Raw genomic sequence first — 23,749 nt, 5'->3', positions numbered from 1 at the left:
TCTCACCTTGGCCTCCCAAAGGGCTGAGGTTACAGGCGTGAGCCACCATGCCAGGCCTGAGTATTCTTTTCAAACAATAAAATACACGAGTTTTGAAAACAATTTGATACATTGTGACAATGTGCTTTATGGGGGTGGGGGGGCTTTTTTTTTTTCTTTTTAAAAGATGGTGTCTCACTCTATTGCCCAGGCTGGAGTACACTGGCATGATCTCTGCTCACTGCAGTCTCCACCTCCTGGGCTCAAGCGATTTTCGTGCCTCAGCCTTTTGAGTAACTGGGATTGTAGATGCATGCCACCACGCCCGGCTAATTTTTATATTTTTAATAGAGACAGAGTTTCACCATGTTGGCCAGGCTGGTCTCAAACTGCTGAGCTCAGGCGATCCACCACCTTGGCCGCCCAAAGTGCTGGGATTACAGGCACAGTCGTGAGCCACTGTGCCCACTCTGACAATATACTTTTGATAACTGATGGTTACAATGTTCCCATCGCTGCAATCAAAATACAGAACATTTTTGTCAGCCAAAAAGCCCTTGTTCCCCTTTGTAGTTAATCCTCAGGCCCTGATCAATTTTTTAGTCTTTTTTTTTTTTTTTTTTAGGTGCGGTCTTGCTCTGTTGCCTAGGCTGGAATACAGTGGTATGAGCATGGCTCAATGCAGCCTCGACCTTCTGAGCTGAAGCAGTCCTTCCATCTCAACCTCTCAAGAAGCTGGAACTACACAGGTATGCACCATTGCACCTGGCTAATTTATTTTTTATTTTTATCTTTTGGTAGAGATGGGGTCTCCCTATGTTGCCCAGGCTGGTTAGGAACTCCTGGCTCAAACTATACTCCTGCCTCAGCCTTCCAAAGTACTAAGATTAGGCCAGGTGCAGTGGCTCACACTTATAATCCCAGCACTTTGGGAGGGGGGCGGATCACTTGAGGTCAGGAGCTTGAGAGCAGCCTGGCCAACGTGATGAAACCCCATCTCTACTAAAAATATAAATATTAGCCAGTTGTCATCGTGTGCACCTATAGTCCCAGCTACTTCGGAGGCTGAGGCAGGAGAATCGCTTGAACCTGGGAGGTGGAGGTTGCAGTGAGATGAGATAGCGCCACTGCACTCTAGCCTGGGCTACAGAGCAAGATTCCATCTAAAACAAAAACAAAAACAAAACAAATAGGCATGAGCCACCTCGCCTGCCCCCTCCCCCACCTTTTTTTTGAGACAGGGTCTTCCTGTGTCACCCAAACTGGAGTGCGGTGTTCAACCTCTGCCTCCTCCCGGGCTCAAGCAATTTTCCCATCTCAGCCTCCCAAGTAGCTGGGACCACAGGCGCATGCCAGCATGCCCAACTTATTTCTGTATTTTTTTGTAGTCATGGTTTTGCCATGTTGCCCAAGCTGGTCTTGAACTGAGCTCTAGCCATTTGCTGCCTCAGCCTCCCAGAGTGCTGGGATTACAGGTGTGAGCCACCTAGCCTGACCCTTTTTTAATTTTTTTTTTTTTTTGAGATGGAGTTTTGCTCTTGTTGCCCAGGCTGCAATGCAGTGGCACGATCCTGGCTCAGTGCAACCTCTGCCTCCTGGATTCAAGCGATTCTCCTGCCTCAGCCTCCCTAGTAGCTGGCATTACAGGCACGCACCACCACGCCTCTCTAATTTTGTATTTTTAGTAGAGATGGGGTTTCTCGGTGGTGGTCAGGCTGGTCTTGAACTCCTGACTTCAGGTGATCCACGTGCCTTGGCCTCCCATAGTGCTGGGATTACAGATGTGAGCCACTGTGCCTGACCTAAGCTGACTTTTTTTTGTTTGTTTGTTTTAAATGGGCAACTAGAATAGGCTCAGAGATTCCCTGAAATCATTGTTAATTGTCACAATTTGGGGGGATTCTCCCCCCAGGGATGTGGCTAAACATCAGTAGTGCCAAGTTTGAAATCCTCTTTAAGACTTCATTCATTGCTTTGGCTTTGTATACCATCTGGAGTTGTGCTGTTCAGTGTGGTAGCCAGAGCCATATACAGTGATGTGAGTACCAAATACCTATGGGATTTAAAAAATTAATATGATAAGCCAGGTGCTGTGGCTCATGCCTGTAATCCCAGCACTTTGGGAGGCCAAGGCAGGCAGATCACTTGATGTCAGAAGTTTGAGACCAGCCTGGTCAAGATGGTGAAACCCCATCTCTACTAAAAACACAAAAATAAGCCAGGCGTGGTGGCATGTGCCTGTAATCCCAGCTACTTGGGAGGCTGAGACAGGAGAATCGCTTGAACCCGGGAGGCGGAGGATCTAGTGAGCCAAGATTGGGCCACTGCACTCTAGCCTGGGCGACAGAGCAAGAGTCTGTCTCTCAAAAAAAATAAAATAATATGAGAAAGAATATATTCATTTTTTAATGCTTATTATATGTTGGACTGATAATTTTTTTGCATATATTGGGTAAAAATACATTAAAATTGTTTTCGTTTTTTTCCTAACCACTAGACTATCTGGGGAAAATAAAATTAATACAACTTAATTTCACCTGTTTCAGTTCCCTATGTGGTTTGCATTTGTGGCTTACATTGTATTTCTGTTATTAACACTGATCCAGGTGCTAAAGACTTTTGATATCTCCAGTTCAAAACCTCTCTTCTGTGCTCAAGATTCAGGGATCTGGAGACCTAGTTGACATTTCTTCTTGGTTCTCTTTTTTTTTTTTTTTTGAGATGGAGTCTTACTCTGTTGCCCAGGCTGGAGTGCAGTGGCGTGATCTCGGCTCACTGCAACCTCCGCCTCCCGGGTTCAAACGATTCTTCTGCCTCAGTCTCCTGAGTAGCTGGGACTACAGGCGTGTGCCACTACACCTGGCTAATTTTTGTATTTTTAGTACAGATGGGATTTCACCATATTGGCCAGGCTAGTCTCGAACTACTGACCTCGGGTTCCTCCTGCCTTGGCCTCCCAACATGCTGGGATTGCAAGCATGAGCTACTGTGCCTGGCTGGTTCTCTTAATACACCTCCAACTTGGTACATCTGAGATAGAGCTCCGGAGACTTCTCACTCTAAAATCATTTCTCCTTCAGTCTTCCTTATCCCCTTCTCTTCCAGCCAGATTCCTGGTAGTCATTCTTACCCCCTCCCCAACCATCAGCAGCTCTTCACCATGTTTATATCACATGTTGCCTCTTTTCTCTATGTCTTTGCCACAGCCATAGTCTAGACCATGCTATCCTCTCCCACCAAGATGACTACAGTGACCTCCACGTCTGTCTTTTCCTTATCCTTGTGTCCTCTGTCACACTCTATTATCTCAGGCCCTTTTCCCTATTTATCTATCCTTTTCTGACCACACTGACTCTCCTTTCAGATCGTTGTATACACTGAGCTCTTTCCTGCCTCAGGGCCGTTTTTTTTTTTTTGAGACGGAGTCTCGCTCTGTCACCCAGGCTGGAGTGCGGTGGCCGGATCTCTGCTCACTGCAAGCTCCGCCTCCCGGGTTTATGCCATTCTCCTGCCTCAGCCTCCCGAGTAGCTGGGACTACAGGCGCTCGCCACCTCGCCCGGCTAGTTTTCTTTTGTATTTTTAGTAGAGACGGGGTTTCACCATGTTAGCCAGGATGGTCTCGATCTCCTGACCTCGTGATCCGTCCGTCTCGGCCTCCCAAAGTGCTGGGATTACAGGCTTGAGCCACCGCGCCCGAGGGCTGTTTTTTTGTTTGTTTGTTTTAATTAAATCTGGAAGGACCTTTCTCTTTACTGCTTTAGAGCTAACTTATCCTCAGATCTTAGCTTCAGGATCAAGTATCGGAATGCCCTCCTAAACCACCTGTAGCTTAGTAGATATGTCCTCCCATTATTCCCTGCCATTGGACCTATTTTGTGTAATTTGTGGTACTTGTCACAAATTCTTTTTCTTTTTTTTTCTTTTTGAGATGGAGTCTTTTTTTTTTTTTTTTGAGACGGAGTCTTGCTCTGTCAGCCAGGCTGGAGTGCAGTGGCAGGATCTTGGCTCACTACAACCTCCGCCTCCCGGGTTCAAGTGATTCTCCTACTTCAGCCTACCGAATAGGTAGAATTACGGGCTCCTGCCTAATTTTTTTGTATTTTTAGTAGAGACAGGGTTTTGCCATGTTGTCCAGGCTGGTCTCGAACTCCTGACCTCAGGTGATCTTCCCGCCTTGGCCTCCCAAAGTGCTGGGATTACAGGCATGAGCCACCGCACCAGGCCACTAATTTCTTTTTTGTTTTAGACGGAGTCTCGCTCTGTCGCCCAGGCTGAAGTACAGTGGCACGATCTCGGCTCACTGCAATCTCCACCTCCCGGATTCAAGCGATTCTCTGCCTCAGCCTCCTGAGTAGCTGGGATTACAGGTGCGTGCCACCACGCCTGGCTAATTTTTGTATTTTTAGTAGAGACAGGGTTTCACCATGTTGGTCAGGCTGGTCTCGAACTCCTGACCTCGTGATCCACCCGCCTCGACCTCCCAAAGTGCTGGGATTACAGGCGTAGGTAGACCACTGCGCCCAGCCTAAACTTTCTAAACCTCAGTTGCTTAATTGCTGGCAGAGCCAGGATGCTACCTCATTGGGTTCTTGTGGATTTGCAGAGGTGACAGATACGCAGTTTGAATTTGGCCTGGATTCTCAAAGGCCCTGCAAACCTAAGGCACTTCAGATTGAATTCATCTTGTCAGATTTTTCACTCTTCCCCCACAAGTCCTGGAGCTGATTCTATCATTTCTTGCATTTCATTCCTCCTCAGCAGTAGAGCCTAGCTCTGGTCTGAAGAAAGATGAGATTGATCTTCCAACAAACTGACAGCTCTTCCCAGGAATATTTACTTCTCCCCTCCTTCCTTTTCCTGAATCTCCTAGGCCAGGTGACTTCCTGAGGACCAGGTTTGTAAGCAAAATCCCGACAAGCTATGAAACCAATCTGGGGCAAGTTGCTTCCCTTTCCTGGTCCATCTTTCAGGCAGCTGACCTTTTTCTGCCCTTAGGACAAGTTCCTAACAGTGCATTGAGTACCCTGAGGGTCTAGTGTCTTTCTATGCCATGCCAGCTTCACTATGTATCTGGAAACCCGAGGAAGGGGGTAAATCTGAGGCTACAGAAACCACATATGCCTCATTCATCACCATGTTCCCACATCCTAGCTCATAGTAGGAATTCAAACAGCTGATAAATGAATTCAGGAGCTTTTAGTGTTGAGAGGCCTCATGGGACTCTGAAGTGGTCTATAGTGAGAAACTAGGAATTTTGTATTCACAATATGTAATTTCTCATATGAGAAGTAAGGTTTAGAAATAAAAACATTGGCCAGGTGCAGTGGCTCACGCCTGTAATCCCAGCATTTTGGGAGGCCGAGGCAGGTAGACCACCTGAGGTCAGGTGTTCAAGACCAGCCTGACCAACGAGGTGAAACTCCATCTCTACTAAAAATACAAAAATTCACCAGGCGTGGTGTCGTGCGACTGTAATCCCAGCTACTGGGAAGGTTGAGACAGGAGAATTGCTTGAACCTGGGAGGCAGAGGTTGCAGTGAGCCGAGATCATACCAGTGCACTCGAGCCTGGGCGACAGAGCGAGACTCCATCTTAAAGAAAGAAATACATTTGTCTTACTCAACAGTCCTCTTTTGGGGTGAAAGGTTTTCTAAAATAAAAACTACACAATACTGCAGGGCTTTTTCTCCACCTATGAGTAGCTTATTTTACTACCTAACCATATGGTAACTCATTTTACCACAGTAGCCACAAATTGGATAGCACAGATATGGAACACTTCCATCACTGCCAGAAGTGTTATTGGGCAGTGATGATACAGAACTCTTCTGCATAAAAAAAATTTTTTTTTTTGAGACGTCTTACTGTGTTGCCCGGGCTGGAGTACAGTGGCACGATCTCGGCTCATTACAAGCTCCGCCTCCTGGGTTCACGCCATTCTCCTGCCTCAGCCTCCTGAGTAACTGGGACTACAGGCGCCCGCCATCACACCCGGAAAATTTTTTGCATTTTTAGTAGAGATGGGGTTTCACCGTGTTAGCCAGCATGGTCTCGATCTCCTGACCTCGTGATCTGCCCGCCTCAGCCTCCCAAAGATTACAGGCGTGAGCCACTGCGCCCGGCCAGAAATTTTTTTTTCTTGTTCTGCCAATGAGATAGAAATCAAGATATGTTTATTATTTACTTATTTTTTTTGAGACAGAGTCTCACTGTCACCCAGGCTGGAGTGCAGTGGCGCATTATCAGCTCACTGTAACCTCTGCCTCCTGGGTTCAAGTGATTCTTGTGCCTCAGCCTCCCCAGTAGCTGGGATTACAGGTACACACCACCATGCCCAGCTAAATTTTTTGTATTTTTAGTAGAGATGGGGTTTCGCCATGTTGCCCAGGCTGGTCTCAATTCTTGAGCTCAGGAAATCCACTCACCTCAGCCTCCCAAAGTGTTAGGATTACAGGTGTGAGCCATGCACCCGGCATATGTTAAACTTCCTATGTTAAATTGGTTGAAACCTAGCACGGAGAACCATCAGAGATTTTGCCGAGGCCAGCAAAATCTGCAGATTTTTCTTGGCTCTGCATAGTGCCTTGCAGATCACAAGAAAATCCCAGCATCTTTGCCTTATTTTCTCTATTGTAAAACAGAGTCTTGCTTCCCTGGGGAATACTGAAGCTAACATGAGCCTTATGTACTTCACCACTGGTTGGAATGTGTGCATGGACAGGTTAACTTCTGTAGATTTGTCAGTCTGTTCCCCTAAGAAATGAGGGAAAATTTTTGCTTCACCTGTCAAGATTAAGTATAAAATATGTGAAGTAAATGCTATATTATTGTAGGTAAAATTTCACATGTAGTCAAAATTTACACATCAACATTTCCATATAAAGTACAATAAAGCTTAAGTAGGGTTGAGTCCATCATTAAATGTGTTCTATGGGGATCTAAACAAAGATAAATAAGATGTCCGTGATCTAGAAGACATACGTGACTGCAAAATGTCACTGCTAATCATTAATATGTGATTTGCTTTTCTGCTCGGATTTTATTTTAGCCAAAGCCTAATCCTAGCAGAATATTAGCACCTTGGGAAGAGAGACCTCTTTTAATAGCTCATAAGTGAATTTAATTATTTTTAAAAAATTAATAAAGGAGAAACACTGGAGAGGGGTGATAACTAAGCAAATTTTTTTTTTTAATATGAGCCAGAAAAATATGAAGTGAAATTGAGTTCACATGATAGGTCCTTGGAGAGAATCTGCTCAGCCTTTTTCTGATGCAGGGCTTATTCCTAGCACTACTAATCTGGATCTGTTAGCCTTTAAACTGGTTTAAGAGCAGCTCTGGTTAGAGAAAAGTAGCTTCACCACCAGCTGTAGCAAATTTAGAAATGTCTCAAGAATCTGGCTAACTTCCCATCACCTATTACTGAAGCCACAGCACTCACCTCACTAAATCCTTTTTTTTGTGGTTTTGGAGACAGGGTCTCCCATTGCCCAGAATGGAGTGCAGTGGCACGATCACAGCTCACTGCAGCCTCAACCTCCTGGGCTCAAGAGAATCTCCCACCTCAGCCTCTTGAGTAGCTGCGATTACAGGCGTGCACCACCATGCCCAGCTAATTTTTTTTTTTTTTCTTTTGAGATGGAGTATAGTGGTGCAATCTCGGCTTCCTGCGACCTCTGCCTCCTGGGTTCAAGCGATTCTCCTGCCTCAGCCTCCCAGGTAGCTGGGACTACAGGCACTTGCCACCATGCCTGCTTAATTTTTGTATTTTTAGTAGGGACGGGGTTTTGTCATGTTGGCCAGGCTGGTCTCAAACTCCTCAAGTGATCTGCCTGCCTCGGTCTCCCAAAATGCTGAGATTACAGGTGTGAGCCATTGCACCTGGCCAACTAATTTTGTTGTTTTTGTTTCTTTTGAGATGGAGTTTCGCTCTTGTTGCTCAGGCTGGAGTGCAATGGCGCAATCTTGGCTCACTGCAACCTCCGCCGCCTGGTTCAAGTGATTCTCCTGCCTCAGCCTCCTGAGTAGCTGGGATTACAGGCGCCTGCCACCATGCCCAGCTAATTTTTGTATTTTAGTAGAGATGGGGTTTCACCATGTTGGTCTCCCTGACCTCAGGTGATCCACCCACCTCGGCCTCCCAAAGTGCTGGGATTACAGCGTGAGCCACCATGCCCAGCCGGCCAACTAATTTTTATTTTTGGTAGAGACAGGGTTTCGACATGTTGCTTAGGCTGGTCTCGAACTTCAGTGGGCTTAAGTGATCCGCCCACCTCAACCTCCCAAGTGCTAAGATTACAGGTGTGAGCCACCACGCCTGGGCTTAAATTCTTCCTTCTATATGTAAATTTCTGACATCTATTAGTTTGAACTTTGTAGCTTAAGAACTAGGAGAGAATAAAAAGACTGTGGTGGTAAATAACAATCACAAACATAAAAAGATATTTAAGTGTTAGAAACGTTTATTTGTCAAAAAATTTTAAAAAAAAGGGAGGCGTGGAATAAAACAAGGGTAAATTTCAGCTAATGCTGTACCACGATCACAGGTCGGACATAAAAAAAACAAAACAAAACAACAAAACCCCCAATGGTCCTAGCAATTTTAGAAGAGTAACTTCAATGTTAGAGTCCAGAGCTAACAGAAGAGTAAAAGGCTGCTTGCCACTACATGGTCATTTTAAAGGGAAAGGAGATGCTGCAGGTAGGCAGGGACAAGGATTCAACTCCTAGGGAAAGCAAGATAAGAGGGGCTCCACTGCACAGGAAAAAGGGGATGCCAGCATAATTCTTACCTAGGGCTGCTCAGAGGCTGAGAATGTAAGGAACAGAGTGAAAGGCTACAGAGACTAGTTTCAGGAGGAAAGAAAAGTCAACTTAGAAGAATTAAATTAAGAAAGAAAACATAGTTGGTCACAAACTCCTTTTGTTTACTGAAACATGAAGCAATGGAAACATCCCGGCAAAGGGGACCGCGCGGAGCAAGTTCTCATATATGACCGCAGCCCGAGGGTTCAGTCCGCAATTATCCTACCTGAAAGAGAGCACAACACAAGAGGCTTACACAATGCCTGGAGAGCAGCCTGGCTCCGAGTACAAGCGCCCTGGGTCCCATCCTGTATTCCACGGGGGGGAAAAAAGAACAAAACAAAACCAAGTCAGACTGGATCTAACTCATATCTTATGTAATTACCTAGGAGTCTATTAATAGCTATATATAGGAATCTACTTATGGCTATATAGGAAAAGATGCAATCTAGCTGAAGAATGTGTTGGTGATAAAATACATCTTTCTTATCCATCTTTTAGGCAAGATAACCCCTGTGACAGAGGCTACTGTTGCTGCAACAAAGGGCATACATACATTTTCAAGAACTGCAATTTAATTTTGGGGTCCAGGAAAAGCAGAAGATGCTGAGATGTCATATATGGCGAACTGCACTATTCTAAATGTGTTGTTTTAATCTTTCACAGTAAACAAGCTTTCAGAAATGGTCACAAGGCGTAGGATATCAAGGAGCAGCCAGTCATTCACCCAATTCCAACACACCTACATGTCACACTGTCACAGAGTTAGAGCCACAGTTCCAGTAGTTCCCCTAATTGACCAAATCTCCCTTGCCAAATCAAAAGAAGAAATCACTCCTAAAATTCTCTAATCCTTCTATTGATGATGGGAACTCCAGACACCAATGGCTGGGGGAAAAAAAAAGTTAACTCACACCAAGTTCCTCTACTTATTACAGACAAAGGGCCAAATCTTGGTCTTGATCTGTGCCAATCGACTTCAAAAGTTGTGACGTTCTTGGATCAGTTCTGCTAGGGTGAGACCCGAATTTGTATCCCCAGCAGTTCTGGAGTATTTCATCCTGGCAGCCTCATTAACATCAGGCTCCTGGGACTGCAACCAACTCAGGGTTATTCAGTCCATTTGAGGTTCACACCTGGAAGGTAAGTTTCTTTAAAAGTCATCACTAAAAAGAGGTTAGTTGAACAACCACTGCTTGCAGTCAAAATTCATTTTAAAATGTCCTAGCAATACCTTTTGAAGACTACAATATATGAATTTAACATTTAACTTTGAAACATAAGAGAAACAGGTTATCTGATAGATTTATACCAGCTTACTTCAGAAGCATATCCCATCTCATGCTAGATCCAGCTGCATTAAAAGTAAAAATTAATGGCAAACTACAAATTTTAACATCATTTGCTTCACACATAAACACAGACTGGGCTGCACGGTGGTCTCGAGATTTCAAGACTTGTTTACATGCATATAGGAATACAACTTATTACAGGTTCGTAACATTTGCTTCTCAATTCACATAAAAAAGCAAATTCCTTTTTTAATTTTTTTTTTTTTTTTTTTTAAGAGAGAGAGGAGCCACTCTGTTGTCCAGGCTGGAATGCAGTGGCTAACTGCAGTCCCTCACTCCTGGGCTCAAGGGATCCTCCAGCCTCAGCCCCCTGAATAGTTGGGACTACAGGTGCGAGCCACTGTACACAGCTGCTTTGTTATCTTCTACATAAATACGAAAGGGATAAGTTAGGAACACCAGAAACTCAGTAGTAACTCACTTTAACCTTGCTTCTGGGGCTCCAAATGATGCTCATTTTCAAGGTACAAGAAAACCATGAGAATGTAAAGTTGTCATAATGCCATTTCCACTCAGATGAAAAGATTTATCTATCTTTAGATACTCAAAATTATTCCTGGCATTTTAGCACTTTTGGTGCACATTTCCTGATGTAGGAAATAGTAAAATTTCAGAGCCTATGGCATTGGCTTTCACCACCTATGCAATTTTCTACACATCTGAAAATTACCAGTTTATCTAACTTACCTAACTCCTGAAATGTTCCTCTCTTCAACAACAAAAAACACAAAACAAAAACTGCTGGAAGAAATGGGAACCATCCAGCTCTAAATGACAGCATAACAGGCTATGGAGAAATAGGGCTTAAGTGCCCATATAGAACAAGATGCTAGTCTAGATTACTAATAAGGACTCCATGGGGCAGAAGATCAAAACATTCAACTTTCAAGTAAATGTCTTAGAAGCGAACATTTGAAATTTATAGGACTTCCTCTGGCATGTAGGTATGATATTTGAAGAGTTTCCTTTGACAAAGGGTAATGACCCAAGAAGTAGTTTTTTTGCTTTTGTTTTTTTTAAAAAGGAGAGACAGGGTCTCACTCTGTTGCCCAGGCTAGAATACAGGGGTGTAATCATAGCTCACTGTGGCCTCTTTCAACTCCTGGGCTCAATTGATCCTTCCAACCTCAGCATTCTGAGTAGCTGGGATCACAGGTGCTCCCCATTACACCCTGCTAATTTAATTTTCTTTGTAGAGACAGGGTCTTGCTATGTTACCTAGGCTGGTCTTGAACTCCTGGGCTCAAGTGATCCTCCCGCCTCAGCCTCCCAGTGTTAGGAGTACAGGCGTGAGCCACTGCCTCTGCCCTCAAGTAGCAATTTTATTAGCAAACTGTAAGCCTAAAGTAATGGTTAAAATTCTCACTGTGATATTAATTACTAAGCCCTGAACCTGTGCCCTTCAGCTTTACCATGGCAGTACTTCTGTAGTAGAGCGAGCTTCGGAATCAGGCCTGTGTGTGAATTCTGACTCTATCTTCCATTTACCAAATGACTTTGGGCAAAATACTTAACCTCTCTGAGGTTCCCTTCTCTGTAAAAGAATAAAATATTTGTCTTATCGTATAGATGATATATAAGAGAGCACATAACAAATGTTAGATCTCTCAAATGTTTTTCTGTAACCCAAATATACTTACAACTGATTAAAGAATGTTCTATCAAATTGAATTTGTTGTTCTCTCAGAAGGAACAAGTTGGTTGGAGTCATACACTAATGCCTTGACAGGCCAAATGGAACTTGTGGCCTAAGCTAGAGAAATACTGAAGACTAACATGTAATTTGTACCTTTTGGATACTGTCCGGAGAGCAAACAGGTGGCTCTAGCCTCCTTTATGAAGCATGGGTCTCTTTCAAGGGAACTAAATGGAATCTTTTAACCATTCCCACCCATCTCTCACCTCCAGTTTTTAAAAGGCTGAGTACCGGGCTCGGTCCACATACTGCTCCCGTTCATACCGGGCCATGTCATACAGAGAATTCCGTGTAGCTGCTGAAGCCTGAGATAACTCACTCTCTGGCCCATAACCGTAGCCCTCTCCAACCGTGGGGAGCATGGCTGCAGCACGACGCAGTGGGCTCCTGTCCCTTCCATAGTAGGAGGAAGTGGTGGCCGCAGCAGCAGCCATAGCAGCTGAAGTGGCAGCAGCGCCAGAGTTTGGCAACAGGTGTCTGTCGTAGGGATCAACAGAAGTAGAGTTGAGGTGGCTGGTCACAGTTGTGCTTTGGACTTGAGGCAGATGGGACATGGTCTGCTCTGCGTAGTTGTATGCAGAAGCCGCTGCCGCTGCTGCTACTGCCTCATAAGAGCGGACCCGGTATCGCTTATAGTAGTCGAGTGCTCCATATGCATCGTTGTAATACATGGATTCCCCATAGCCCATGGTGTAAGGTGTGCGAACTGCTCCATATTGTTCATTATACTGCTCAGTAAAGTCTGCCACACGACCCGTACGATCTACTGGGCACTCTTTGGACCAGTGCCCTTCTTTCCCACACCGATAGCAGCCACTCTGGTCTCCCATCCCAGGGGCAGTCCGAAGCCGGCTTGTGGACAACTGCACATGCATTCTTTTGCCTTGAGGAAACAGATGTAAGATTTATTTTAACTCATTGACATTCTTTTTCCTCCCCTAAATGAAAGTAGATTAGTTGTCATACGACACACAGACACACACACCTGTGACCCTATTTCAGCAACCTCCTTTAAAAAGTAGTTGAAATTTTTTCTTTTCTTTTTTTTAAGACGGAGTTTCGCTCTTGTTGTCCAGGCTGGAGTGCAATGGTGCAACCTCCACCTCCTAGATTCAAGCAATTCTTCTGCCTCAGCCTCCCGAGTAGCTGGGATTAGAGGCATGCACTGCCATGCCTGGCTAATTTTGTATTTTTGGTAGAGACAGGGTTTCTCCATGTTGTTCAGGCTGGTCTCAAACTCCCGACCTCAGGTGATCCGCCTGTCTCGGCCTCCCAGAGTGTTGGGATTACAGGCATGAGCCACCGTGCCTGGCCAGCAGTTGAAGTTTTAATACAGATGAGAGCTAGAAAATTTGATTTTTCAGAGACTAGTCAATACTTTCTACTTAGGCCAGGAGTAGACCAGACTCACTCCTGCTTCTGTCTCCACAACTTTCCTTTTTCCCCTTAAACACAACAATTGGAAAAGTTTCAACTTCTCACTGCTAAGACTGTTATTACTTGTAATGATTCAAACTCTACCAATACTTTCAAAATCAACCAACAAAACCTCAGTTAAGTCAGATTTGGAAGGCATCTTGCCCATCTCTCACTGACTGACTGAGGATCTCGTAAGGCCTGAGCATTTACTATTGCTTAAAAACCACATCAGTCATCTGTCCATCTTGTTTCCTCCAGCTATTTTTGCAGATGTCACCAGAAGGCTCCCAATCATGGGCACATGAACCATACCTGGCTTGTCATCTGCTTCATCTCTAGTATCTCTGGGAATTATAAGACCTTCCAGATGTCAACTCAGCCCCACCCCCACAAGGCTACTGTGGAAAGCTACCTGACCAAGGTCTCTCAACAACAAGAATTAGATCTTAAAACAGTACTGGTTTCTTAGGGACAGTGTGTTGACATGTAATGAAATGACTGGCATTTCATCCTGCCATGTAACTTCAATTCTTTATAGGGATTAACTACTAGTTAGAAAAATGCAGCATTTGCCTAGAGACCTTAAGAACACATACAAATGGGCCACATCCATTTTGGCTTCCAGGAAATGACCAGCAGTGAGGAACAGCTAAGAGAAGAAACAATCTTTGCTCAGGGATTGTGAACCACCAAACCCAGGGACCCTTACTGATGAAAGCATCTGAAGTCTTTAAAAGCAGTTAAAGAAAAAGAGTAGTCCCAGGTTGCACAAGACTCTCCTGGAGATCAAGTCAGTGCTTTCCAAATTGTAGCCAAAAGAAAATGCAAGGGAGGCTGAGGCAGGAGAATCACTTGAACCCGGGAGGTGGAAGTTGCAGTGAGTGGAGATCGTGCCACTGCACTCCAGCCTGGGCAACAGTGTGAGACTCCATCTCAAAAAAAAAAGAAGAAAGAAAACGCAGTCAGCACAGATACAGAGAACAGGGGCTTCTCATTACTCTTAAGGACTGCTCAGAACAAATCCCGCCCCCTGCAATCAGCAAGTTGCTCTCTCTTTAACAGACCTTGTTCTGGATGCAGCTATGTGAGAGGAAGCCTTGTGCTCCACCATCCTGTTGGAAATAGCCCGATTCAGGACGGCAGCAGAACAGTGCCATGCACTGACCCTGAGAGGGGAGTGGGTTAGTGCAGTAATATAACTTTAGTCAAATTCATTTTGCCCAATGTCAAAGAGTCCTATCACTCCAGTTTCTAGCAGAAACAAAAGTGCTCAGGCTTTATACCTCCAACTGCTAGCACACAGGCAGCAACCACTATCACCGATAGCAGACACCCAAAAAGGCACTAAATATCTAAAAGCATTTTGCCATCCCATTGTTTTCAGAGATTTAAATACTTCTAATTGTTCGAAGTTAGGGGCCACAATGCTACGATTTGAACAGAAACACAGATTTCTGCCACCATTTATATCTCAAATGCAGAGTTCCCTATAATTTAGACTAAAAGATTATAAATGACTTGGCTTTCAAATACACGATGACATTAAGCTATGTGACAGACACAAACTATGCTCCAATTGCGAAGTCAGAGTGACCATGACAGTCTAAAAAAGAGTCAATCCAGAGACCTAAAAGTAACATTTTTAACAAAAAAATTCAATTAAATTTGCACTTTACTTTTATAGATTCTGGGTCCATTTTTTGGAGAAACAAAATCCAGCAACTTTACCTTGATGTTTTTTAACTAAATCCAATCTTCATTCCTGCATTTATTTAGAGGGTGGGAACTCAAGTTTCTATCTGTGGCAAAATCTACCTCTGTGTAGTTGTGAAAAGGATGCAGGTATCAATTTTTTGTTTGTTTTTTGAGACATAGTCTTGCTCTGTCACCCAGGCTGGAGTGCAGTGGCGCAATCTCGGCTCACTGCAACCTCCACCTCCCGGGTTCAAGCAATTCCCTGCCTCAGCCTCCTGAGTAGCTGGGATCACAGGCACCCATCACCACTGGTGTGATTCTTAAGCAATTTTTGTATTTTTTTTTTTTTTGAGATGGAGTCTCGCGCTGTGTCACCCAGGCTGGAGTGCAGTGGCGCGATCTCGGCTCACTGCAAGCTCCGCCTCCCAGGTTCAGGCCATTCTCCTGCCTCAGCCTCCGAGTAGCTGGGACTACAGGCGCCCGCCACCACGCCCGGCTAGTTTTTTGTATTTTTAGTAGAGACGGGGTTTCACCATGTTAGCCAGGATGGTCTCGATCTCCTGACCTCGTGATCCGCCCGCCTCGGCCTCCCAAAGTGCTGGGATTACAGGCTTGAGCCACCGCGCCCGGCCAGCAATTTTTGTATTTTTAGCAGCGATGGGGTTTCACCATGCTGGCCAGGCTGGTCTTGAACTCGACTTCGTGATCCACTCGCCTCAGCCTCCCAAAGTGCTGGGATTACAGGCATGAGCCACTGCGCCCGGCCCAATTTTTCAACCTAGAACTAAAAAAATCTGTAATAGAGGTGACAGGTTTAAAAAAAAATTTTCAAACAGTTTCTCCAAGCTGGGTGCGGTAGCTCATACATGTAATCCCAGCACTTTGGGAGGCCGAGGTGGGCCAATCACCTGAGGCCAGAAGTTTGAGACCAGCCTGGCCAACATGGTGAAATCCTGTCTCTACTAAAAAAATATAAAACATTAGCTGGGCTTGGTGGCACATGCCTGCAGTCCCAGCTACTTAGGAGGCTGAGGCACAAGAATCACTTGAACCTGGGAGGCGGAGGCTGCAGTGAGCTGAGATTGTGCCACTGCACTCCAGCCTAAGCAACAGAGCAAGACTGTCTCAAAAAAAAAAAAAAAAAAAAAAAAACCCACAAAAAAACCCAAAACAACCACAGTCTTTCCAATGGTTATAATTTGTTTTTATTAATTATTATTATTATTATTACTTTTTGAGACAAGTATCTTGCTCTGTTGCCCAGACTGGAGTGCAGTGGCGCAATCTCGGCTCACTGCAACTTCTGCCTCCTGGGCTCAAGCAATTCTCCTGCGTCAGTCTCCTAAGTAGCTGGGACTGCAGGTGCACGCTACCACACCTGGCTAGTTTTTTCTATTTTTAGTGGAGACAAGGTTTCACCATGTTGGCCAGGCTGGTCTCAAACTCCTGAGCTCAGGTGATCCGCCTGCCTCGGCCTCCCAAAGGGCTGGGATTACAGGTATAAGCCACTGCATCCAGCCTAGCCTTTTAATTTAAATACCCTAAAGTTTTAAAAATAATTGAAAAAGACTATGCTTCTCTATTATTATACCTTAAGGAACCAGGGCAAAGAAAAATGAAAGATTAATTCTTCTACTCTACTACACTTGGACAGGCCAAAAGCTTAAAGATTTCCTGAGACTTCCAAAAGTTACTGAAGTTTGTTGCCAACATTTTCCAGAAAACCAGCCCAATAATAGTGTTTTATTTTGAAAGCTGTAACAGAAAAGAGCATTAAAATGCTGAGAAGTGGGAAACCTGGGGTCTTAATTTCTAAGCGCCTATCAAGTGCCATGATCCAGAAAATATTGGGGATGTAGCTAATACAGAGTAGCATTCTGACTTAATGCTTGTTTACATATAGGGGAAAAAAAACAAGACACCTGAACTCTCACATATTCTTCCCAATTAAGCTGCCTGATTGTTATTTGGGAATAGCTTCTTTAGGTCTTCCAATACCAACCGTGTGTGCTAAGGAAGTAAGTTGAGTTCACTGCTGGCTGTAGAAAGGAAACAGATCCTGAAAGAGTAAGGTAAACTCAGATTCTGCTACTTCCTTTTAGAAGTCATACAATGCAAAAAGCCTCAATGGCAGCCATTAACATATAGAAATAAAGGTTCAAAAGAACTTTTTTGTTGGTTCGTTTGAGACTGAGTCTTGCTCTGCTGCCCAGGCTAGAGTGCGGTGGCGCGGTCTCGGCTCACTGCAATGTCCGCCTCTAGGTTCAAGTGAGTCTCCTGCCTCAGCCTCCTGAGTAGCTGGGATTACAGGCGTGTTTGTATTTTTAGTAGAGACAGGGTTTCACCATGTTGACCATGCTAGTCTCCAACTCCTGACCTCAGGTGATCCCCCTGCCTCGGCCTCCCAGAGTGCTGCGATTACAGGTGTGAGCCACCTCACCCGGGCTCAAATGGCCCTTTAAGAGGCCATGTTCATTGGTAGACAACTGAAAAGAACTTAAATTGAAACGTGTCAAACTGGTATCCAGATTGCATTTTCTGTAAAACTACAACTTACTATCCAATGCTAAGCTTGCTTTTGTCATCTGGGAGAAAAAAACCAGAGCTGGTTATAAAAATGTCTCTATCTATAACTAGGAGGAGAGTGCTCTCTCCAGAGGAGCCAAGTTAAGAACATGAAAACCAAATACAGGATTTTTCTTTTCCTATTCATTTTAGTGTCTGCACTTTCTAAGGAAGTGATGTTTTAAAAAATCTTATAGATCCATTGCATTATTCAGATACTCACTTGCTAATTATACCTGCCTTATTAAAATACATATTCATCCTAAGCCAACTCCCCCAAGGTAACTGATTTTTTTCTTTTTTTTTTTTTAAATTCAGGTAGCTTTTCTTTTTTTTTTTTTTTTTTTGAGACGGCGTCTTGCTTTGTCGCTGAGGCTGGAGTGCAGTGCCGCGATCTCAGCTCACTGCAAACTCCGCCTCCCGGGTTCACGCCATTCTCCTGCCTCAGCCTCCCATGTAGCTGGGACTACAGGCACCCGCCACCATGCCCAGCTAATTTTTTTTTTTTTTGTATTTTCAGTAGAGACGGGGTTTCACCGTGTTAGCCAGGATGGTCTCGATCTCCTGACCTCGTGATCCGCCCACCTCGGCCTCCCAAACTGCTGGGATTACAGGCGTGAGTCACTGCATCTGGCCCTAACTTCAGGTAGCTTTTCTTTCATTAAGATAGTTTGGCCTGTAATCTTAGCACTTTGGGAGGCCAAGTAACTGATTTTTCTTACACATATTTTTGTCCTTTTCCTTTTTTTTTTTGTTTTTGTTTTTGTTTTGTTTTGAGATGGAGTCTTGCTCTGTCGCCAGGCTGGAGTGTAGTGGCACAATCTCAGCTCACCGCAACCTCTGCCTCCCAGGTTCAAGCGATTCTGCTGGCTCAGCCTCCCAAGTAGCTGGGACTACAGGCATGCACCACCACGCCCAGCTAATTTTTGTATTTTAGTAGAGACGGGGTTTCACCATGTTGGCCAGGATGGTCTCGATCTCTTGACCTTGTGATCCCCCTGCCTTGGCCTCCCAAAGTGCTGGGATTACAGGCGTAAGCCACGGCGCCCGGCCTGTCCTTTTCCTTTTATTCAGTTGTATTAAATATATATATGTATATATATATTTTTTTCTTTTTCTTTTTTGAGAAGGAGTCTCTCTGTTGCCCAGACTGGAGTACAGTGGCATGATCTCGGTTCACTGCAACCTCTACCTCCCAGGTTCAAGCGATTCTCCTGTCTCAGCCTCCTGAGTAGCTGGGATTACAGGCACACACTACCACGCCTGGATAGTTTTTCTGTATTTTTAGTAAGTGATGGGATTTCACCATGTTGGCCAGGCTGGTCTCGAACTCCAGAATTAACTGTATTAAATATATTTAAAAGGCAAGGGCATTCTGTATTACATTACTAGAATACCTCTGCAGTTTGTACCCAACTTTACATTCTTTTACATTTTGCTCATTACCTGTCAGGAGAAAACCCTCCTTCCCCAGTCTCCACTGTCCATCATGATGATCTCCCCCATCAAATGAAAATAATTAAGAATACTTTTAAAAGCTGAAAATGCAACAACATTCCAAAATAAGAAAAAGAAAAACAAATGTAAGAAAAGCAAATAAGGAAAGCTTCACTATCACTTTCAATAATTTTCTAACCAGAAGAGAAACACTCATGGTTGCAAACAGCAATCACCTGTCATCATATAGCGCTTTTACTGTCAAAACACTTTCACATCTATTCATTCTAGCTCCACTACAATCCTGTGAGGGAGGTACAGTAGGGATCATTAACTCTATAAGTGGGGACAATACTAGTGAGGAAAATGAAGCAGAGAGATGTTAAAACACTTGTCCAAGGTCACACACTAGTTAATGGTAGCAAGTATCTGCAACCTTTGCCCTATGCTTTAAAGAGCAGCTAAAGGCCAAGGCATTACTGGCTGAAGCCAGAGATACCTGATGGTGCTCTGATCTCCACTATGCAAACTTTCTTACCCTTCTCTGGTCAACTTTTCCTCTTCTCCCATTATTTATTTTCTCATTCTGTTTTTCAGGTTTAACAGAGGATCCAAAAGTACTTCTTAACAACCCCTTTAATGACACTCAGGGCAAAAAAGGTGTTGACTTAGGAACCGCAAAAGTGGCTATGAACATGAGGTCCAAGACGATACTATTACCAAAACACTTGTAGAACAGTGCTATCCAAAAGAATGTTCTATGATGATGGAAATGTTCTGTGTCTCTATTAACACGGTAGCCACAGGCATCATGACTACTGAGTGCGTGAAACGTGTCTGGTATACACCTGAAAAATTGAATTTTAAATTTTATCTAATCTTAGTTAATTTCAATTTACTAAATCACGTGTAGTTACCATATTAGCACAGTTCTAGAGTCTTCTGACAACCTCTTGTGGTATTAGTGACAACATATGTACCTTTATCATCAGTATAAATAGTATGATGCTTTTACTGGAATTTCTTCAGAAGCGGGACTATCATTCTCATTTAGTCTGATATATTTAGAAATTTCTTTTTCTTAGGGTTAAATAATAGTAGGTGGAGCAGAACACTCCACGGCATGTTTTTTGGCTCTGCTTGAATGGATCGCACAAATCTAGCAACCAAAAGATACTCCCGCAGATCGACCTGCCGCCCAGATGTATAATACAGGGCTTCCTCTAGATGTCTTTTTTCTTCTTTCCCACCAGTATCCATCACCCAAAGCAATAAAGAATATAAATCTTAAGCACTTAAACCCTCAAATATAAGGCTTCCCGATCATAACTAAAGACGCAGGTAAGCCACAGACCTTTATCTTCCCTTCTCTCATGAGGTACTCGTTTCCCCAAGCAGATTACACCTCCAACAGCACTCGAATGAATGCAAGAATCTCGCAGGATAAAGTAACCCACAGTCTGCGATTCTATGCAGTCGGTGAGCAACATCTTAGCAAACCTGAAAAGGGGAAGTGTTTGCTTCCCCAGAGGTAAACTATGCTTAAGAGCGGAAAACATAATCTATTATTTCCAGCTAAAACAGAATGGAAGAGACCACCCTGCCAGTTCTATAGTCTTGTGTTCTTGCCTGTCTTGAGCTAGACCCCACTCGGCTCTACTACCCAGGCCCAGAGCAGTTCACCTTGAAACTCTGTGTTGTCAAGGCCCCTGATGGCCTCCACTGCATCCTCTGCCCGCTCCATGTGTACGAAGGCATAATCTTTCACGATGTCACATTCGATGACCGGACCATACTCCTCAAACTTGGCTCGAAGCTCTTGGTTGGTACAAGTGGGGCTGATGTTACCCACGTGTAACTTGGTTGAAGCTTTGCTCTTATTCTTGCTGGCTTCCACGTTGATGTTCACCCCATGAAGCTTGTAATGGTGCAGGTTGCGTATGGCATCCTCAGCTGCCGTCTTGTCTTCTATGTGCACAAAGCCATAGTTCTTAATGATGTCACATTCCAGCACCTTCCCATACTGTTCGAAAAGAGAGCGAATCTCCTGCTCTGTGGCCTCCCGGGGCAGGTTTCCGATGAACAGCTTCACCATCCTGACAAGAGCCTGGGAGAGAAAAACAAGATTTCAAAAGTCAGGGGTGTGGTGGGAAATTTCGGTGCACTGCAGCATTTTCATCTAATCCTCCAAAGTTCTTGCACCTTCAGAGACCCTCGCATAGACATTCATTATTCTTCCTCAGTAGAAGGGCGGTTTGTTCTTGAGAAGTGCGAGCTATGTGTGACATGGAAACAGGAGGTCGAGGGTCAGCATGCATAGCACAGGCTATCACCTCTGTGAAATGGAGCGCAATGAAATACCAGAATTAGCTGTTTAATGTCTTAAAATGAGGAAAGAGAAAAGCCCAAGCAAAGGCAAGGGGTATCTATCGCAGTGCGCCTGGTAGCAAGGTTTTGGAGGGAAATCTGTGTACCTCTCCTCCACGCACTAGCACCTTTCAAGATACACTAAAAGGAAAAAAGTCCCCTTTCCCTCTAACCGGGACCAACCACCCGCCCCCCAGCGGCCCACCCTCCAGCTTCTTCGCTCCAACAAAGACTCGACCCGACCCCTGCCCCGCCTCCTTCCGGAGACCCGGTCCCGCCTCCTCCCGTTGTCTCCCCGGACCTCCCGCAGCAAAATGAGAAACCCAAATCCCCGCCATGCCTTCTGCAGGAGGCCCGGCCCGGCCCGCCCCGCCCCGCCCCCGAGCTCCCCACATCACACACACAAGACCCCCTCGCACCTCCGGGTGGCGGCGGCGGCGGCGGCGGCTCCCGCGTCAGGGAGAACCCTACAAAATGGCGACGGGCGCTCGAGCCTCGACGCGACCGGGCCCTTTCTCGCGCGCCAGCTCACGCACCAGCTCACGCACGCGCGAGTACGCGCTGCTTCCCTCCCCTTCCCCTCGCGGGAGCCGAGTGACCAATCGCGAGGCTGCATACAAATGACCTCGCAGCACGGGGGCGGGGCCTCTTGGTGGCGGCACAGCGCCGCGGAGGTCAGTCCACCCCCAGTCCCAGCCAGCCAGTCATCACCCTGGAAAGGGTCGCCACTCCTGCGTCAGAGGGGCTCTGGACGCAACCACTGCCTAGAAAAGCGGAGGCCCCGGGGAGTCACTCACCATCACAATGGGTCCTGCTATTGGGCCCTCTGAGGAGGCCGGAGAGCTAATGACAAAGGGGAATCTCCCCGAGGGCCCTAAAAAGGGGCTTTCGTAGCGGGCTGGCCGGCCTCTGTGGCAGCTTGGGGCAACATTTCAGAAATACAGGCGCGCCACATTTTAAGCAAAACTAGTCATTGTTTTGTAGCGCTTTAAACATTATTTTAGTGTTTCATTACAGACGTGTTATTTATTGGTACGGAAACTGAGAACGAAGGGGCAGAAGGATAACCTGGCAAAACTAGGACAGGCCTAAGAGGCAATGCTACCCAGGCTACGCTTAGTCATGTTTTGTTTGCTCGTGAGTATCCGTGGTCTGGTTCTCTCTCATTGTGTGTCCATCACAGTCCTGGTCTGTGGTGAACACACGAGAGGAATACTTGGTGGAGAGGCCCAGCGAGGTCTCTAGTTCAGGGGTGGGACAGGGTCTCCTCGTCCACACCACGCTGGAAGTCTAGGCTACTGTGAGTTTCCCAACTGTCTAGCATTGAGAATTCAGCTGTGGTCCAAGGGCACCTCCTGGCGGTAAAAACAAGCTTAGGCGGGCCGGGCGCGGCGGCTCACGCCTATAATCCCAGCACTTTGGGAGGTTGAGGCGGGCCGATCACGAGTTCAGTAGTTCGACACCAGCTTGGCCAACATGGTGAAATCCCGTCTCTACTAAAAATACAAAAAATAGCCGGGCATGGCGGCGGGCGCCTGTAATCCCAGCTACTCGGGAGCCTGAGGCAGGAGAATCGTTGGAACCCGGGAGGCGGAGGTTGCAGTGAGCCGAGATGGTGTCACTGCACTCCAGCCTGGGTGACAGAGCAAGACTCGGTCTGGAAAAAAAAAAAAGTTTAGGCGGATTCCCCAACTGTCACCTTCCAACAAAGAGTAGCCTTTTATGGAGATTGATGGATTGGGTTTATCTCGTAGAGCCTGCCAGGGAGATTGTCAGCCACCATTCCTTATTGTAGTGGCTCCATAATGGCTTGTTTGATACCATCAGGCACACATTCCCCAGGCTGCCTTCTTCCACCCCAGCTACTTGGATATATTCTTTCCCTGAGTTCTTTTTGTTTCTCAGCCATTTCAGAAGAGGCACTGTCCTTCCGATTTTATTTTATTTTATCTATTTTTATTTTTCAAATTTTTAAAGACAGAGTATCGCTGTGTCACCCAGGCTGGAGGGCAGTGGTGCGATCTCGGCTTACTGCAACCTCCACCTCCCGCGTTCAAGCCATTTTCCTGCTTCAGCCTCCCCAGTAGCTGGGACTACAGGTGTGCGCTACCACACCCAGCTAATTTTTGTATTTTTAGTAGAGACGGGGTTTCACCATGTTGGCCAGGCTGGTGTCCACTGGCCTTGGCATCCCAAAGTGCTGGGATTACAGGCATGAGCCACCACGCCCGGCCCTTAACTGTTACTACTATTATTTTGGAGTCAGGGTGTCACTTTGTTTTCCAGGCTAGAGTGCAGTGGCACCATTATGGCTCACTGTAGCCTCAACCTCCCAGGCGCAAGTGATCCTCCTATCTTAGCCTCTGGAGCAGCTGGGACCACAGGTGTGGGCCACCCCATCCAGCTAATTTTTAAAATGTTTTTGTAGTGATG

At 45.5% G+C, this 23,749-nt stretch overlaps 2 protein-coding genes across 5 annotated transcripts in view; one reads left to right on the top strand and one right to left on the bottom strand.

The window, feature by feature from the left end:
- Window positions 1–11,808, top strand: part of LOC112606553 (RNA-binding protein 4) — a 33,809-nt gene extending 22,001 nt beyond the window's left edge. Inside the window, exon 3 of one of the 2 annotated variants that reach the window (XM_025357151.1) lies at window positions 9,287–11,808. In XM_025357151.1, coding sequence (XP_025212936.1) covers window positions 9,287–9,363 — 77 coding nt within the window. In that variant the 3' untranslated portion in view covers window positions 9,364–11,808. Of the gene's footprint in view, window positions 1–604; window positions 709–9,286 lie in introns of those variants that run through there. The other variant, XM_025357154.1, reaches the window with a different exon arrangement.
- On the bottom strand, window positions 8,425–22,910 carry LOC112606554 (RNA-binding protein 4B). 3 transcript variants are annotated; one of them, XM_025357158.1, is made up of 4 exons: window positions 21,736–22,910; window positions 20,633–21,056; window positions 12,040–12,716; window positions 8,425–9,921 (listed from the first exon to the last, which is right to left on the bottom strand). In XM_025357158.1, the coding sequence occupies exons 2-3, from the start codon at window positions 21,042–21,044 to the stop codon at window positions 12,049–12,051; spliced, it is 1,080 nt and encodes a 359-aa protein (XP_025212943.1). In that variant the 5' UTR covers window positions 21,045–21,056; window positions 21,736–22,910; the 3' UTR covers window positions 8,425–9,921; window positions 12,040–12,048. The 3 variants fall into 3 exon arrangements, with proteins under 3 accessions (XP_025212943.1, XP_025212942.1, XP_025212944.1); XM_025357157.1 differs by having other exon boundaries at window positions 8,425–9,011; XM_025357159.1 differs by lacking the exon at window positions 12,040–12,716 and having other exon boundaries at window positions 8,425–9,011.
- Between the last annotated feature and the right edge of the window lie 839 nt (window positions 22,911–23,749).

This window comes from Theropithecus gelada, chromosome 14 (genome assembly GCF_003255815.1).
Source record: "Theropithecus gelada isolate Dixy chromosome 14, Tgel_1.0, whole genome shotgun sequence".
Lineage (NCBI taxonomy): Eukaryota > Metazoa > Chordata > Mammalia > Primates > Cercopithecidae > Theropithecus > Theropithecus gelada.
Note: the sequence above shows the minus strand (reverse complement) of the source record. Positions and strands in the feature narration are given on the sequence as shown.

What these genes read in the sequence shown, in the direction of transcription:
- LOC112606554 (XM_025357158.1), bottom strand. Translation starts at nt 21,044, where the DNA reads ATGGTGAAGCTGTTCATCGGAAACCTGCCCCGGGAGGCCACAGAGCAG. An exon ending in TGACAACACAGAGTTTCAAG is followed by an intron (nt 12,717 to 20,632) that starts GTGAACTGCTCT and finishes TGTTTCCTCAAG; the next exon opens with GCAAAAGAATGCATGTGCAG.